The sequence below is a fragment of the Acyrthosiphon pisum genome, chromosome A3 (genome assembly GCF_005508785.2).
Source record: "Acyrthosiphon pisum isolate AL4f chromosome A3, pea_aphid_22Mar2018_4r6ur, whole genome shotgun sequence".
Lineage (NCBI taxonomy): Eukaryota > Metazoa > Arthropoda > Insecta > Hemiptera > Aphididae > Acyrthosiphon > Acyrthosiphon pisum.
The window spans coordinates 10,717,736-10,737,095 of NC_042496.1; the positions used below are offsets into that span (position 1 = coordinate 10,717,736).

Sequence of the window (19,360 nt, forward strand, 5' to 3'; positions counted from 1 at the left end):
TTTTTTTTTCTAAAATCGGCCAAAAATAGAATTTTGATTTGCTAACTCCAAAAACTGATTTGCTATCATTTGCTAACTATTTGCTAACTACCGGTTTTTGTTTGGAGTCGATCGGACAAAATGGGTGGGCTGACATTTTTTTTTTTCTAAAATCGGCCAAAAATAGAATTTTGATTTGCTAACTCCAAAAACTGATTTGCTATCATTTGCTAACTATTTGCTAACTACCGGTTTTTGTTTGGAGTCGATCGGACAAAGTGGGTGGGCTGACATTTTTTTTTCTAAAATCGGCCAAAAATAGAATTTTGATTTGCTAACTCCAAAAACTGATTTGCTATCATTTGCTAACTATTTGCTAACTACCGGTTTTTGTTTGGAGTCGATCGGACAAATTGGGTGGGCTGACATTTTTTTTTCTAAAATCGGCCAAAAATAGAATTTTGATTTGCTAACTCCAAAAACTGATTTGCTATCATTTGCTAACTATTTGCTAACTACCGGTTTTTGTTTGGAGTCGATTGGACAAAGTGGGTGGGTTACCTGAACTTGGCCCACCCAGATAAAAAATAGTTATAACTTCTTCAATTATGATTTGCTAACTTTTAAAGTAAATTTGCTATTATTTGCTAACTATTTGCTAACTTTTGGTATTGGTTTGGGTCGTATCATAGAAAGTCGGTGGGTCAAGTTCATGCACGTCATTAAATTCTGGTTTTTTAACCATGGCATGTGGTTTTTTTCGTTTGGACTCATGAACATCTTGATCTTCATCTTGACCTTCTGCATTATCAGAGTTTTCTTCACTTTCTTGTTGATACTGAGGACGCTCAGCAGGTGGTTCTTCTTCATTTTCACCTCCTCCTCCTCTTCCACCTTCTCCTCCACCTTCTCCTCCACCTTCTTCTTCATCTTCTTCTTGAGGAGGTACAGTGGTTTCATCTTCTCCACTTTGTTCTTCAGGCCTCTCATCAACTTCTTCCTCCACAGGTATTTCTGTAGTTGTCGTAGTTGTTGTTGTAGTTCTTCGTCTTATCTAAAGAGTTTAAATATAAATATTAACATTACACATTAAAAAAAAGCATTTTATACTATACAAACCTCTTTTTTTTTTGGTCGTATTATTTTTGGACAAACGGCTTTTTTTGGTGGTTCCTTAACATCTTCCTTTATTGATTCTTTATTTGGAAGTCTTATTTTGAATCTATGATCTATAGTAGGGCCTAATACGTTTCTGAACAAATCTTTAGTAGACCCTTTAAATCCAAATTTTCCAATAGATTCTTCGGCAATACCATCCTTAATTTTTTTTTCTAAATAAACGGGACCATTCGTTAATGCAGATTTTGTGTCTTCTTCATTTTTCACTTTTATCACTTGCATCCATTTTCCAACTCCAGTATCTGGATTAATAACATATATCAATGACCCTTTTTTATCGAATTGTGCGCGTTCAATGTCGTTTGTACTATTAGCTACACTGTCGTTGTAATTAATAATTTTAGTTTTGCTGTCTCCAAATGCTATTGCTGGTATGAACTTTGGCGTTGATTCATACCTAGGTGTAGTAGAAAATGCCACGTTTATTTCCTCGGGTAGAGTTTCAGAATTTTCCTGATCTGACACTAAATATTTGCTGCTAAATACTTGACCACTTCTACTATAAAATGGAGGATTGTGCACTACCCTTTTTACTCTAATTCGTGGCCGTTCAGTATGATAATAATACCGTGGCTCTTTTCTTCTTACATCCACATTGACTGAAACATGGTCTCTTTTTTCTCGAAACCAAGAACTGTTTTTTGGAGAATACATTCTTACACTAGCAGTAGGTGAGGATACACTTACATTGGTATTGTTATAAATATTTAATTTTCTCTGTTTTGGTTTTTGTAAATCTACACCTTTCATATTTCTTTTAGTTCTTCTATAATTTTGCATTTGAAATCTATTTACTGTTTCACCACTATTTTTGTCCACCATTGTTGTGGTCTTAAGTTTCGCAGAGGGTGTCATTTTAATATTAAAAAAATTGTGAACAATCGGCGAAACCATGACGTAATCTTCATCAGTAAAAAAAGAAGTAATAGGACTAAGGACATCAAGCAAATCAGCATCATTTGATTCGTCAGCCACTTTTACTTTTTTCAACACTTTTTTTACCATGGGTTTTTTAATTTTTTGATGTTTTTTAAGCTTTTTTGTTATTTGTGGTGGTGGAAGAAGGCCTTCAATTTTATTATCTATTAAATGATTATTTCTCATATTAGATTCTTGTTTTGGAACAGGGTGTTGAACCGAGTATTGTAAGACATGTTCATCATTTGAGGAAACGTCAGAATCACTATCTTCTGATACTATTTTCGTATCATTGTTATAGACAACTGTTGATGCTTTTGTTGGAAATGTTAAAATAACTGGTTCCGGTATAATTGATTCCATACCTTGAATTTTATGATTAATTGGTAAACTTTTATTATCTGATCTGTGAAAAAAAATAATTAAAATTTTGAATTAACAATTTTATGATTTAAAAGTTACCTTCGATTTCGTACATCCTTATCAGGGAACCAATGATCAGAAATTAGTTCATCTGCAAAATTCCAGTCCACGTGTGGCTTGCCTGGTTGAATACCACCTTCTTCCTTTTCTGGAGGTTTCTTTACAGAGAATAATACATCCGGGAATCCAACATCTTTTTCTTTAAAGATAGGATTATCTAAAGGATCACTACCAAAATATTTTGTTTTAAAGCATCCGATCTTATCACCAAGAGCGTCTACTCTAGGATTATTATTAGAAGGTTCGCCATTCCATTTGCCATCTTCAGTTCTTTCAGGTACAATGTCAGTGGGTGCTGACATATCAGTACACCGAACATTATCTGTAGAAGCGTAAAACTCCATACCACCAGCAGTTTTACGTGGTGTCAAAATCGGATTAGTAGCATACCTTAATGCCGATTGCTTTGGAGCATTTTTGTAATGAGGATATACAACAGTATCGACTGGAATTTCAGTTGTAGTACCACTCGAAGCAATATTTATTACCTCTAAATCTCTACGTGTTCTTCTTGGATAATTATCGTTCAGAAGTTTTGCCAAATTATTCACACGTTCATTATATTGTATTGGAAGTGGTCGAGAAGAACCAGATTTATGAAGCCCGGAAAAATGCGCCAAAGTTAAATTTTCAACATGACGAGTGTTTTCATACTCAGATTTATCTCGACCTTTAAGTTCTTCTGTATTTTTTATTGAGTCTTTAGGTAAATGAGGATGTCTGCTATTCCAATATACGATTCTATCACTCGATTTAGGGCTTTGTGTCGTTAATTCAACTTTAACTCCGCTGTATCGGCTGCCGGAAGGATAATGATCATCGTGGTATACATACGAATAAGGATTGTTCATTTTTACTGACTTTTCATAAGGAATTAATCTATACATAGATGATGATTTAGTACCAGATCCTTCAAATCTGTTATTCGAATCAAATTTTGGATAACCATCTCCTTTATTGAATTTTGAATAATTATCTCCTGATAATTGAGAAGTTTGGCCTCTAATTTTTGGATAATTTTCCAAGCTTTCAGAAGTCTCATCTGATTGCTTATAAACGGTCTTTGGTCTATTATTAAATTTTGAGTATTCAGAAAGACGTGAACTGTCGTGTTTTATGTTATGCGGTGTATTTTCATTTGCTTCAATGTTTGCGTGTACTTTGTTAATATTATTTAATGGTCTTTGTCCATTATGAGTTTCATCGTTCACAGGACGTTGCTCATTTTGATAATTTGGATAAAACTCATATTTTGGATAAACACGTATAGTTGGATCTCCTCTGGAATCAAAGTTATTTTTTTTAAGTCTTGTTATAAATGGTGCATCGTACATTTTAGGAGGGTTGAAATCTTTCACAAAAGTACTCGTATACCGTGAGCCTGAATTTCCACGATTCCCTAATTCTGTTTCAATGTCTCTATGATTTATCTTTTTTTTCTCTTGGTGAGGTTCAGACTTAACGTTTGTATTGAAATGTTCCAAAGATCCACTTTGAACTGTTTTATTTTTTTGTCTTTGATTTGTGGAACTTCCGTTTTGCTTGTTAATATGGTGAACACCAGTTTTCAAATTACTTGAAGGTAAATTTATAGAATCAAAAGATAAATTTTCTCCTGAAGACTTCTTTATTTTTTTATGTTTTGGATTTATGGCACTACCATCATAATTTGTCTGAGGAATAAATTCATAATTTGAATATGATAACACTTGTGGTTTTCCAACAGTAACATCTAAGTTTTCCAACTTAGGCCTTAACTTTCTATCTGGTTTGTTTGATGACCCTGGTGACAATATATCAGTTGGAAATATATACTGGTATGGTGTATCGTGATTTATTGAATACCCATACTTCGTAGCATGACCATTTAATTCGTGTAGTTCTGAATTCATTTTCGATTTCACTGGTTTTTTATTTACATTATTATTTCTTTTATAATCCGTTGGTGGTGAAATTGGTATCCAGGGAGAATTATCATAACTTCCTATCACATCTGTTTGAGACTTTTGTACGTCAGCTTCCTGGCGTTTTCTGGGCCTACTTCTGGTCCTGTTCATATGATCATTTTTATTTTGTTTTACCGTATTTCGAGAACTATCGTGTCTCATAATTGGCCTATAAGTTGTTGGTTCTACGTTATCTCTAGTCTTACTAAAACTGGGAACTCGTCTAGACTCCGCACCTTCATTTTTAGAATCTTTTTTTTCAGATTCTGTAAGATTTTGCACAACAATTATTTTTCCTCCATCAAACTTTGAATAATTTCCGGACGATTTTTCACTAATAGGGCTGCTATCATTAATAATTACTTTTCTTTTATCACCATCATCTTCGTATCTAGTTTTTTTACCTGTAGTTGTTTTGTGCCGACTCCAAGTTCCCCGACCTGATGGTGCAACTGTTGCTACATGGTCTTTAGTTTCTTCTACATTTTGTGAAGAACTATTTTTAGGTCTCAAAACCTCTATGCTTTGATTATCCTTTACTTCTTCTTCAATTTTTAATTTTTTTGAACCACCATGGTCGTATCCGGCATCTTCATAACCTTGTTCCTCGTACACCTAAGAATTAAAAATATTAATAATTATAACAATAACTTTCTATTATATTTAAATTTTAAATAGCGTTCAATGCGTGTGGAATTCACTAAATCTATCGATTTCCCCCTTATTGTTTACGTGAATAATAATAAGTGACTGATATTAACGTGGTTTTCATTTATGTCAATAGGATACGCCATTGTCCACTGATTTTTCACACAGGATTGTATTTTTAAAACATACATACTTTGTACAGCACTATAAACAAATAAAAGACCAAACTGTTGGTATAAAATACCACGTGTGTATTGTATATACCTACCTATTGTTTTAAAAAATAAAAAGGTCTTGTCAATATATTATGAATAAATCGTTTAGAATTTTAGAAACTATAAGAGAGATCTATGGATGTTATTACATAGAATTCGATGAAAAATAGTCTATATTTCGATACACAATACGGGAGGCCTTGACTTCAATTATCAGGAAACAATATGATACAGTCGTGAAATCGAGTGTGATGTGGTTTTAACTCATAATTACGTGGTTTTCGAAACCGTTGTCATATACGACTACAACAAGTAAGCACATGTATTATGACATGTGTAACGTTCTAATAGAATTTTTATAATACCTAAATAACTCTCTACTGTAAAATTATTTTTTTTTAAATAGAAAATTTAACAATAATCGATACTCCCTATAATAGTTAATTGATCAAATTTACAGTGTTAGCATTATTTGCTTATTGCTATATCTATAATACGATATAGTTAATTTTAGTTTCAATAATAAATACAAAATTGAATTATATATACTTTTAATGCATATTTCAATTTAATGTACTATTATACTCTGTTTAAAACAATAATTATTTACTAGTTTCCTTAATAAATGACCTGTGTCAATTAGCAATCTACTTTGTTTTAACAATTATAATTGCAATATATTATATTATACTAAAAAAACTCTTGTAAATATTAGACTTCAATTACATAAATATATTAAATATTTTAAGAAGTATAACTAAATATTTTTAATTTCAAAAATGTTGTAGTTTATGATTAGAAAAACATTAACTTTATAAATACAACATAATGCTTAAATTATTTTGTACTAGGGAATATTTGTATTTAAATTTTAAACATGATTCTGCAGTTTATAATATTTTACTAATCAACAAAATATTATATGATCCAATATTATTATAACATTATGATACTAAAAATTATTTCTGTGTTTATTTTTATTAATAATTCCTCAAAACTAAAAATAAACATATTGTATAATTTTAGTAAGTTAAAATTGTAAGTTATACCTTTTAGCCTTAATAGAGGACTCTACACAGGTATTAGTTGTCACTTGTTCTCGTCTTACTAGTGCGTAACATAGCCAATTTACACTCAGAAGATCACGTTTAGCTTCGTTAGTTTAAAAACTATAGAGTGAATCGACCTATTATAAAATTTTATGTTAAGAACATTATCTGTGTTTGTGTGTGGATTTTTAACGATGTTTCAATGTTTTAATAATTTTTGCCTACATAATATATTAAAAATTTTCATAACTCACTTAAAAATTGAATTATCGTAAAAAAAAAACCCTCGTACAATATACAATATACTCGTATTATTACAATTTACAAGTAATGTTCTTACCATCAGGTTTCTTAATTGGCCGATTCACTCTAATTTTTAAACTAAACAATTAAACGTGATCTGCTGAGCGTAAATTTGATATGTTACGCACTTGTAAAACGGAGACAACAAATATCTATGTAACATCCTCTTAAAGTAATTTATATTTGTTACTATATATGTCACTATATAGTTGTAGCTGTGAGACAGTCAATCTAGTTAACTATTGTAGAGACAATCCTTAAAAATACAATGTTAAAAGAAAAACTAAAATCTCAATTATTGTACGTTGAACTGGAAAATGTAATGAACATTATCATTGAAAAAGTAATAATCAATCATTTAAAAACCATTAATACTGGAGAACGAGGAATAGTACCTATTATTGTATTACATAAGTATATAATTATTTACGTTCCTTAAAATAAAAGATATTAAGAGTAATAATCTATGCTGCACGCCTGCACTATTTATATTAATACATTCATAATATTAATACAATCAATATGATTTCTAAAACATTTTTTTACAAATATCTTCATATATTTTAGTAAAATTTTATAAATGTGAAAAAACACCTTTTTGGAGGATAATGAAAGTCACTTGGAACGTAATGCTAAAAGATTCTCAACAAATTAAAAATTGTATACCTAATTTAAAAAATCAGGGTCCAGTTTACGTATAAAATGTATACCACTTTAAAAATCGGAGCTAAGCTTTATTTACTGACCTTTTTATAACCTGTCATTATCAGGCCAACTCCCATTTTTTTTTAAACCTTTTTAAAAGATTATAGGATTTTTGATATTTCTATTTCACTTTTTATAATTTTGCGGTTTTTATTTCACTTTGTCACCGATATCCGAGTATAATATTATTATATACTGATTATCTATATAACAATTACAATAATTTACATTTATGAAATGCTAATAGCCAAGACGTCGACTCGTCGCCACGAAATAATGATCAATTCAAATATTTATATTTTCCTCATAAGTTAAAATTCTGTAAGTCGCTGGAGAACGTTTTTTTTGCATTTTTTTTAAAATCATTAACACCCTATAAGTTTTAATTAGACGCCAACTAACTGTTGATATACTATGTTTAATGCTAACCCTGTATATAGTTATCAATTATACATATATACGATAATTATAAATAATTATCTTACTAATCAGAAAATATTTTTATTTAGAAACTATTTAGAAAATAATATCAATTATAAAACTTATTACCGAATTGTGTAAACTTTAAATTAGCTTAATTTGAATATTTATTTTTTTGAGGTACAAAATTTAATACATAACTGAACAGAAAATTGTACCTGCATCCTGCTAAACCTTTTTTTTATGAATATTTTATGTTTTTGTAAAATTTATATAGGATACAGTGTAGGTACGCGCTACTTAGTTAATATCATAGTATAATATAACTATTATAAGTACGCATAACTTCTAGAAAAGAAGGAAGAACGAATTCCTTGGTTCAAGAAAATTACACATATTTATATTATAGATATTTAAAATGTGCACCGAATACCGATGCACCGATATTATTTATTATTCTTGGCTATCTCATATACTTATATTGTTGTATAAAAACCATATACATTTAACCATGATAAATATTACATTTATGAAATGGGTAGTAATCCAAGCTATACTCAATTAACAGTAAAAAATCAATCTATGTTTAGGCATTACATAATGTTGTGCACTTTTCTTAATTTTAGGAAAAACATTGTAAGTAATTTGACATATATATTAGGGACCACCGGTTTAGAATGTTTAGATAATTCTGAAGTTTTAGGTTCCTACATTATAGATACAATTGAGAGAAACAATAAATAAAATAGATTTTTAATATACTTATAATATCCTATACATTTATATTTTAACCTTCCTACTTTATTAACATAAATCTCAATGAGAAACATATTATAAATGACAAAACAATGTATTCTATGTTTAACTGACCTCTTGTGTCTTCTTGTGAGTTACAACTTCTCTAAGTCTAGGTGCATTTGCTACTTCTTCGGAAGTTGCAGCTTCTTCCATTGCGGCTTCCTGCGGAAGCCGCTTGATAGCATCATATCTTCGAACCTGCACGTACGTCTGTTTGGGTACAAAATCCAATTTAACACTAGGAGGTGGTGTACCCAAGTCACCGACGATCTTAACCCTCGTTGGCACGTCCCTTGGAATCTCGTGGTCGGAAACATAGTTTCGGACACGGTACTCGTCTCCATCGTTAATTTTTGTATCATCACTTTCGGGAAGTATCGAGTGCACGTTTGACGACAAAGCGGCGGGACATATTACGCACAACACAAGACGTATCAGAAGCATGTTATGTCGGCATGTCAGGAGCGTCGTCACGATACTAAATCACTTTTACTCGGACTGGTCGTCCGGGAAAACCTTTCTCCGGAGTCGAACGAAGGGAAACAAAAAACTGTGAGATAAAAAAAAATAAGTAAACATTGACCAATGTGGAAAATTCGAGCCTCCGGAACTACTGGTTGGCATGTGGTTATAAGATTATCGTCCGGTTCGTTAGCTGCAAGTGAAAACAATTAAAACCATGACAAGTAAAAAAGAAAAAGAAAAATATCTATTGTCTACCTTCGTTGAATGATGTTGGTTCAACCGATAAAATGTGTATAACTATCGAAAAAATGATGAATTATAAAATATTATAGGTATTCTTATACATGTACCCACCTAAAATAATATACAAACCAAATAAAATAAGATGGTTCTACTTAAACTATTGACTATAGTAAAACTATTTTTCAGATCTCCTGTTTTGATATTACATTCTTATATTTAGAATAGGTACCTTTAAAATAATTGTATTTTATGTATATTAATATAGGCATCATATTTTTGACTCAATACATTAAAAATACGTATATATTTTATAGTATACGATGAATTCAATTTAGCGTCATGAATACATTAAGATATATTATTATTTTATGTCTTAATAGGTATAATTTACTATATTTACCTGCCAGTACATGCATAATAATTGAATAATAAGTAGAAGAATAAACTATACAAAGTACAAACCTATAAACAATAAACTATAATATACTAGCTATATAGACCCTAGATAGTGTTCAAAAATAGTACAAAACATTGAATTATTAGTTGATACTGACAGTTTTAATTATTTGTTTGGGTTACATTCTAAAATTATTAATTAGCATTTTTAAATACATTAGCTGGATCAATAGGAAAATGTTTAATTTTTATCACTTATCACTTATGACTTTTAATATTAATTTGTTTATCTACTAGTATCAAAACTAATATCTATTCTACTGAATAGAATGTTTAATAATTTTTTTTTTTTTATATTAATAACATGTTGTAATACAAATTACCTACCCAGTAGAATCTTTTAAAATGGGTTAATTTTATAATCTACACATGGTTATAATGTACAACATTTATATTATCTGGTACTTATTACTTTTGACTTATATAGGTACATTGCTTATTTAATATTGGGTATGAATAGTGAATCGTATGTACCTTTATTAAAAATTGTTTGGAAAGAATTGGTTTGCATTGTGTCTTAAAATATAACGCCCAATTTTCTATAACATGGGTTCATTTAAAATTAATTAATTTGACCGTAAACTAGTTATTACAATGATGAAAAAAAATCATAAACTTTAAATTATCTACCATAACATATTATATTAATTCTAATCTACCTTCAATTTTTCAATTTATTGTTTGAAATAAATAATCATTATAAATGATCATCAATTTGTTTGGTGTCAATATTTTTACAGTGGAAAATATTAAATATTAACCCTTACACTTGTATACATTCCACGGTTCTATATAATAACCGTATAGTAGTATGAAACTGAGCATAAAATAAAATAATAATTTTTTAATCATAATCACAATCCTATACATATCTATATAGGTTTCAGTACCTAGATATATATATATATATATATATATTTGTGCAGTAAAATGCAGTATAACGGTGATTGTGAAAATCATATATTTCATACTACGGAGAAAAACAAATCATTTTTAATGTGTTCGTCATTCAATAGAAATCCGGAAATTGTTTTTATGTTCATCCACTGTTTGGTGATATTTATTTGAAAATGTATAAACCAATTTGTACCTATACAATATTGTAAGTTAAATAATTAAAAGTTTTTAGGTTAGTTTTCTATTAAAAACATTTAAGTCTAGTTGATGGTATTAAAATTGTAAACAAAATCATAATGCTCCTATATTTACATAATTTATTATATTGTGAATATCATAAACTAAATAGTGGGAAAGTATACTAATAATATATTATCAGTATTATATCCATATTATATCCGCATTTATATCAATATATAATACGTATAATCAGTATCCACTCTGCTGTACAGTAGGTATTGATTGTACCTCGTCATTGAGTAAGTCACTCTGATGTATGTGTTAAATTTGAATTCAATAATTTATAAAATATCATTGCATACAAAAAACGATTTTGAGCGAAGTCAGCCCGTATATTACTAAGACGTATATTTTATGATAAATTTATAATATTGCTATTAAATAATAATACGATAGATTGAATTACATTTTGACATAACCATTGCATTTTAAATAGCATTGTGTTTATAATATAATATACGTTAAAAGTTTCAAGTAACCACAAATACTATTCGTTAAATTAAAAATTCTTATTTTACGCTTGAATATATCCAATTTCGTCAAAATTAAAACTTCAGACGCTCATAAAAAATATTTGAGGAAAGGAAGCTCAACTTTATTTTTAAATTCCAGAAATAACAACTTATGAGCAAAATTTAAATTTCATGAACTTTTAACTAAAAAATAGTTAGAAAATGTTCGTGGTTTTCTTGATTTTGACGAATTTCACCAAAATTCTAACGTTAAATGCTTAGGTATAAAAAATATTATGACAATATTTTTCGATATTTTTTAATTTATTTAGTATGAGCAACTTATGAACAACCGTATGAATAATGAAATGTACTAATTTTGAAAAATAACATATTATTATATAATATATTTAATCTTAATAGGTTTTAATTATTCTATATTGTTGTGTACTTGTGTATTTATTATCTTAAGGATCAATCTTAAACATTGTATTTTCAATACATTTTTATATAGCCATCTATATTATGTACTGTCACATATTTTAAATTATTACATTAAGATTTTCTTAGTTATAATATGTTTATTATACTGCAGTAAACATGTTTTTTATAATAAATCAAAACAATATAATATTTTTATAAATATGCTCATGTAATAATATTTAATAATTAATTAAGTATAAAGCGTGACGTTCGGGGGGTTAACATTTTAGCCACTTAGGTACCCTCATAGACTCCTCAGGCCATATAGTGAAATACAATATTCAGATGAGCCAATAATTTAGTTAATTAGCCATTAAGGCTTATTTTTGGGCATAAACCGATGACTAAAATGTAAGATTATACTATTATAAACAAACCTTGAATTCTCAGAAATGAGGTATATTTTAAAACATTTATACTTAATACTTAAATATTCATATCTTATAGTATGGTGATTGGTGGAACTAAACAATCATTAGAAAATGTATGAGTTATTATCTAATAAATAATAATAGCTATTAAAAATGCCATTAAAAAAGTTATAATTACCTAAAAACTAGTACAAATTAATTAGCATTTAATATACATATAGTAGAACTATTGATCTTCTAATACTTTTTCATAACTGTTTAGGTAAGATAAAAATATGTTTTCCAAAGGAAGTTTCGCTATAATTTAATGAATAGGCGCAATACATAATAATAATAAAAAATCAATATAGGCTTTTTGACCATATGCAGACTCAGCTATCCACAAAAACCATGAATAAATTGTTATCGTCAATAATTAATTGACAACTCTAAGAGTACCTATTTTATATGAAGGTGATGTGGTACATCTTTTTGAATATCAGTTCTTTAAAAAATCATGTTAAAATAATGTTAGGAAATATTAGTTTTAGATTTATATTTTTAAACTATTAAAAACAATTTTATAATAAAAATAACAAATTTGGGCATTAAATATTAATATTAGTGAAAAAGTTAATTTTTAACTTATAAACAGTAAGTTAATTTTCTAATTAGAAACTAAATAAAATTGCGACATAATATACAGTTTTTATAAAGGTAGTAAAATATTACTCGATTTTATCAGTTATCTTTATTGATTTTACGTGCTGGATATCATTATAGATATATTATTGAAGTATTATTTTTAGTTTGTCATCTATCAGTATGCTCGATAACGTTAGGTATGAATACTACTAATGTGTTTATTTTTCTAATATTTTCTAATATTAGTATAATTATTATTTTTTTTTTTTTTTTACTGGCCTTTTAAATATTAACACATTTAAAAGTATACACGACAGATCACGCTACCAGTAAATAATTATGAATTCATATTTGATAAGAAACGACTGCCAAAACGTGATGAAAATAATGCATAATAGTTGAAATATAAAAATTATGTAGAATTGTAAAGCAACATGTTGGACAACATTTGAGCTCGATACACATGGGAAGGTAATTGCTTCATTATTAACAAACATTATTGCGCAGCAAGCCCAAATAAACATCAAAGCTAAATTGTAAAAAAATTAATTAAAATGTGCTCAAACTTCACAATATTTGCAAAATCTAATATTTCAGAACGAAATTGTAAATTTTAACGTGATAGTTTCATCTCAAGTGACTAAAAATGCATCTAAGCAAATCGCAAAAAAAAATAAAAAAATAAAAAAACTTAATATATGGAGCCAGTTTTATTAAATTTTTTCCTCCATTGAGACTTCAAAATACAATTTCAGGACAAGCGTATTTCTTTTTAAAAATGTAATCGAAGGAGGTAATAAATAAATGGTATTATATTATTATTAAGTTTCTACTAGAAATAACATATAATTTAATTTTTTAGTTTTTTTTATTACCTAGCATTTACATTTTACATTACAACTTTTTGATATTAGATTCTGAGTGGAGTGAAAGAATGTATTGATTTTACAATAGTGTATGTGTGTTTTTTTTTCTGCCTGTCAGCAACATTTTGGTAGCCAAAATGTTCCGATTTTCGAGAGCAGCAACTTTTCTGATAAATAAGTGAATCTAGTTGGTACTTTTGGTAGGTCAAAACTGAAAATCCAAGAAGTTTTAGAAAGCGTCAAGAAAAACAAAAAATGTTAATTTTTACGCAAAACCAATTTTTGAAAAAATCTATTTTATTTTTTTGGTTTAACTTAAAATTTAATAACCGTAGACCCTTGAAAATTTCACCAAATATTCATATAAAAATTTTCCATAAATAGTTACATTTTAAAAATATTTTGACTCCGGTAATAGTCTTAAAACATTTTTCTAATTTTAATTTTTTTTCAAATTATTCTCGATAAAAACTTTTTTACTTACTAAAAAAGATATAATATTAAATACTAGGTTCCTTATGAATGTCATAAATGGGAGTTCAAAAATGTTAAAGATACATAGGCTCATTTTTTTAGATTCTATGCGGAGCTATAGTAGTATTACAATGGTGTTTATTTTTTTTTTTATCCGGCATACAAAATTTCTACCAGGAGAAGTGCTTTGATTTCAAAATTTAGTATGTTATATTTTAGCAAATTGGATCAAGATATTACACAGAGAAAAGTCAATTTTCTCAATAGTTATTTAATGCTAGAAGTCACTATGTCGCTCAGAATTGTTTTTCATATACAATGATATTATATCATTGAATTCAAATTTATAACCATCCGTTACAGTCACCCACTTGTAACCTAGTGTACAGCAGAGCGATACCCTCTAGCCAACCTTTTCTAAATTGTTATTATTAAAATATATGAATGTACATATTAACAGATATCCAAAAATAAAATATCTGAAAAATATATTAGGTATATCTTATTATGAAATATAATATAATTCATATTGTATTATTATACTCCCGAATCCCGAAGCGATCATAATCAACCGTTCATATATATGTTGCTTCGTATGCATTCTATAAACGGTGAACTGCGTCCTTGGTCCGTTTATATCCTCCATGGTTCAACTTATATACTTATTAGTTAATATTATTTAGTACCGCGTCCGACTATTATAAATGATATGGTCACCGAACGCTTATTTTAATCGGTTAGGCACCTAGATAATCCTGCTTTATCGAATTTACTCTCGTCCATACATAATTGAAAAAAAATTGTTAGTATTGTTTTATTTTTCTTAGTTTAGTTTAGGGCTGGTAGTATTTTTCGGTATTTTCGGTACCGGTAATTACCGGTTTTTAAAAAATACCGATATCCGGTAATTTCGGTATTTTAGAATACCGGTATACCGCGAATCGGTAATTACCGTTGTTACCGAAAATACCACTTACCTAAATTTATTATTTATTATTTGTATATAATATCCTATTGACATAATATAATAGTCCTATCCTAGGTTGAAAACTTGGAAACACTAATAATTTTTCCGAGGGTTATGATATTTTTAGTAATCACCAAGGTACGACCAGTAATACCGTAGCTACAGGTAGTAAACAAATACCGGATACCGGTATCAAAATTTGAAATACCGCCAGCTCTAGTTTAGGTAATAATATAATAATTTTAGGTAATATTTTCTTTTATTAAATTAGATATTTATACTATGATTCATAAACATCAAATACTGTAATCGGTGGCTTGGCGTGGCGCAGTGCGCAAACTCAACTGCGGAAACTGAGTGTACGTACGGCCGGCATTGCTAGTTCCTCAATGGGTGACCCCCGGGATTTTTATCAACGAAGCTTTGCCACGCATACAAAAACGTGTTTTCAACCGTTCCTCCCCCTACTAACAATCTACAAAAAACAAACAGCTAATGGCCTAAGTTCCTGACTCAAGCTCAATAAAAAAAAAAAAAAATACTGTAATCATCAACTTCTTCAACAGCTTTATTTTTTCGCTTTTTCGATATTTTAAAATAGTTTAATATTATTATTAGGTACTATTGTAGTCATTCTCAAATATTTTTTTTATTAATTATTATTTACGTCGATAATCTTTAAATATGTAACAAAAATATTGAAATTCTATATTTTTGTTTAACTTTTATTATTTTTACAACATAAATTATTTTGAGAATAAACAGCAAATATTCAAAAAAAAAAGTTTCTCTTTTTATTTAACTCTATTCATATTGTATTTTATTATTTGTGTTTTGTATAGATATAATATTATTGTCCGAGCACCGCTTTCATGGTGTCGTCGTATAGGTTCGACTAGACGTCATGTCGTCGTTTATGAACTAACTGTGTACCAGTGTGTCATCACTGTGTTATAAATTCAAGGCGTTTAATAACAATACCGTAAATAATTTTTTTAAATTATTAATGAAACAGATAAGATAGGTAATATAAGTTTTAAAAGAATGTCCTATATTTATGATCACAAAGGCAAATATAGGTACACAAGACTATTGAAAAAAAAAATTACCTTTTGAATACTGAACAATAATATAAGCTCATGGGAAAATGGTTTTTTTTTTTTGGTGGGGGGAGGGGTTGACATAAATTTTTAATTCCAATAAGTGGTTACAATTGTATTTCAACATTGGGTCATTAGAACTAAAATACTAGGTACCTCACAATATAGGTACATCGATAGTGGTCGAAATCGTATTCTTGACACGTCATCTAAACGTAACACATATAGATGTGCCAATGAGTATTGGGTGTACCTAATGGCTAATAGTGAATAATAATATATAACTTATAAACCTCTTCTGACATACATAATCATTAATACCCAAATCACGCATACACGTAACCTCTTAAATAACCACTTATAAGTTATAAGTTATAATCTCTTGATATTTCGTTTTATGGTTCAATCAAACTGTAGTCATTGTTTGTAACTAATGAAACGCAATTCGATTACAAAATCTAATCACGTGATAATAATAAACAGTCAATGTTATTCAATTTTAATTCGTATTACGGGACCTATCCTGTTTATTGAAATTCAAAACTAATTTTAGGTAAAAAAAATAAACTCTTGTACAAACTAATGTCTAATCGAATTTTCCATGCGAAAAAACATATTATACCGACTGGTTTGTGGTAATTCCCGGGCCCGCGTAAACAACTAGAGGCTAATATATAACATAATAATTAATAGTGCATTAGAGTATTAGACTTATTTAGACATTAGCACGACAGGGTTGTTAATGTTTTAAAATTTAAAGTGTAGGTAATGTCGGTACTAGACTTTATATTACACGAGTATTAAAGCAATTAAAGCAATTAAAATGTACAGATACTTTATAATATTATTGTCAATTAATTGTTTTTTGTTAAAGTTATTTTAAATAAAAGAAACACGAAAAACAAAACAAACCAAAAAAAAGCGTGAGCAGTTATAAAACACCAGCAGAGTAATTAGTAATTATCTATAAGTATGTATATTATATGAGTAGCAGGTACCTATAGTAAAAATAATATTTTCTTTTCTTTCTAAAATGAAAATAATTCAACTATTATGAATAACTTTAATACTCTGAATAGTAGGGAATAATCCGAAATTCAAGGATATTAATATATTATATCAAAATTCTAGCCAAAAATGCCCACACCTCAATGCTCAGCTCAACAGGTTCAATATTCTACAGCTTACACGCACAGCTACCTCAACGCCGATTAAAACGGAGACGGCCTCACGACCTTTTTAGTTAACTATTCGTCTGCTCAGATAAAACGTCCAACTTCTATTATGTTTACTTATTAATTATTATTAATTATTATATTATTGTACCATTACTTATACTTATATATCTAATTACTATTATTATTATCTTCTTGTAGTATAAACACCGTTGATATATTATTTATCGTGTTAAAATAGTCAAAACTAAATAATCTGTATACATCATGGATGTAGATAGCCTAGGCTCCTAGAATTTTCTTAGTTTATATCAACATTAAATACCATAATAATATGGTCACGGTATTTTTTGCGGAACAGTACAATTTTGTTAATATAATTTATTATTATCTATAGTGTTGGGTGTTTTTTTTTATTATTCATAATGTAGCTTATCCATTGTTTTATTGTCTATGGTCGGCCGCGACGTGACGGACGTCTTGGTGCGCGTCGTGGGCCCCTGGTACGCGGTGGACTCGTTTTGTGGAAATTCTGACAGACGGCCGCCCGCGTTCGGCCGGTCCGTTGTCCGCCGGTAGTTCTGCCGCATATCACCCTGGTACGCGGACGCGAAATATCGCATGAAATCGTTGCGCGGTGACATTTCCGACCCAACCAAATTAAACTGTTGTGTAGGTACAGGCACGTTTTACAGGCTGAAGACAATATTTTGTTGTTGTAAACGGCCCGCGCTTTGTAACGGCGGCGGCTATGATGTTACTTTGACGGTACGCCGTCGACGCGGCCGACGCCTTATGCGTTCCTGGTACAACCGCGGCGTGTGCCGAACACGATGGCATTCCGTTTCCGGTGACGACGGTCGTTGTAGCGGCCGACCGGACGGCCACACGTCGTGTCCATCGGCGGCAAGGCACGCAGCCGTTCATCTACACCGCACCGGACCCGTCGATGACTCGCCCAGCCATTGCTATGTTTCCCGTTGTGCTCTTGAAATCGAAAACCGTCTTCATGATACCACGATAATAATAATTATATATAATATTATTATTATCCATATAATAGTTGTTTTTAATTTTGTTCCAAATACAAGGTCATATTATTACAATAATTTATAATACCGATTTGTGACTACCGACACTCACCTTTTGTATTTTTATCGTGGTGGTGAAAAAAATATGAAGTTCGACACGACAACTACAACTGAGTACACTGGCAAGCGGCAGTGCCTTCGGCACTAATCAACTAATAACTAGGTAAAGCAAAGCCTGTATAATTTTCATCAACTTCTGCGATTTTTTTCGTTTTTGATTCAAACTATTTTTTTTTCAGAATTGACATTTATGAAACACTGAATAAGGTTATATATTAGGTTCCTTTGATCGTCATGAATACTAGTAGTAACTACTAACTGATGACTTATGATTTATGATATAGTTTTCAAGTCCTCCAAAAAAATGCTTTTACTCGCGCCGCTTTTATAATAGAGGTTTGCAAGCACACGTGCGATTTTAATAAAATATAAAATTGTTCGTTATATACTTACGTGGAATATTATGTAAATTAAGAATAAAGTGTATATTGTACCTATAATTGTATTTGTACTCTAAAAAAAAAATTGGGGCCCCCTTAGATATTTGCTAATTATATTTGTCTATATATTAGTCATTAGATATAGACTAATTATTTATCACAAGGTGGGTAGGAATAAAAATATTTGAAAATATCATTAAGAGATATAAATATATAATTATTAATATTATATTTTATTGACAAGTCATCGATCGTAGACAAGGTATGGACATTGGACAACGAATATTATACAGCAAAAATATTCAGAATTTTTATTGTATGTGAATAGGTGTTGTCCGTTTTTACTTTGTTTAATATGTATTATGTTCTGTAC

The 19,360-nt window shown here is 29.3% G+C and overlaps 1 protein-coding gene across 1 annotated transcript; it reads right to left on the bottom strand.

Moving 5' to 3' along the window:
• Positions 1-415: 415 nt before the first annotated feature.
• LOC100571328 lies at positions 416-9,348 on the bottom strand. Its single transcript, XM_003246286.4, has 4 exons — positions 8,716-9,348; positions 2,539-5,120; positions 1,099-2,482; positions 416-1,033 (listed from the first exon to the last, which is right to left on the bottom strand). The coding sequence occupies exons 1-4, from the start codon at positions 9,085-9,087 to the stop codon at positions 638-640; spliced, it is 4,734 nt and encodes a 1,577-aa protein (XP_003246334.2). The 5' UTR covers positions 9,088-9,348; the 3' UTR covers positions 416-637.
• Positions 9,349-19,360: the final 10,012 nt, after the last annotated feature.

Excerpts from the sequence above, each read along its gene's own strand:
- LOC100571328 (XM_003246286.4), bottom strand. The coding sequence starts at position 9,087 with ATGCTTCTGATACGTCTTGTGTTGTGCGTAATATGTCCCGCCGCTTTG. Across the intron at positions 5,121-8,715 it reads CTCACAAGAAGACACAAGAG|GTGTACGAGGAACAAGGTTA; the intron begins GTCAGTTAAACA and ends TTTAATTCTTAG. Across the intron at positions 2,483-2,538 it reads AAGGATGTACGAAATCGAAG|ATCAGATAATAAAAGTTTAC; the intron begins GTAACTTTTAAA and ends TTTTTTTCACAG.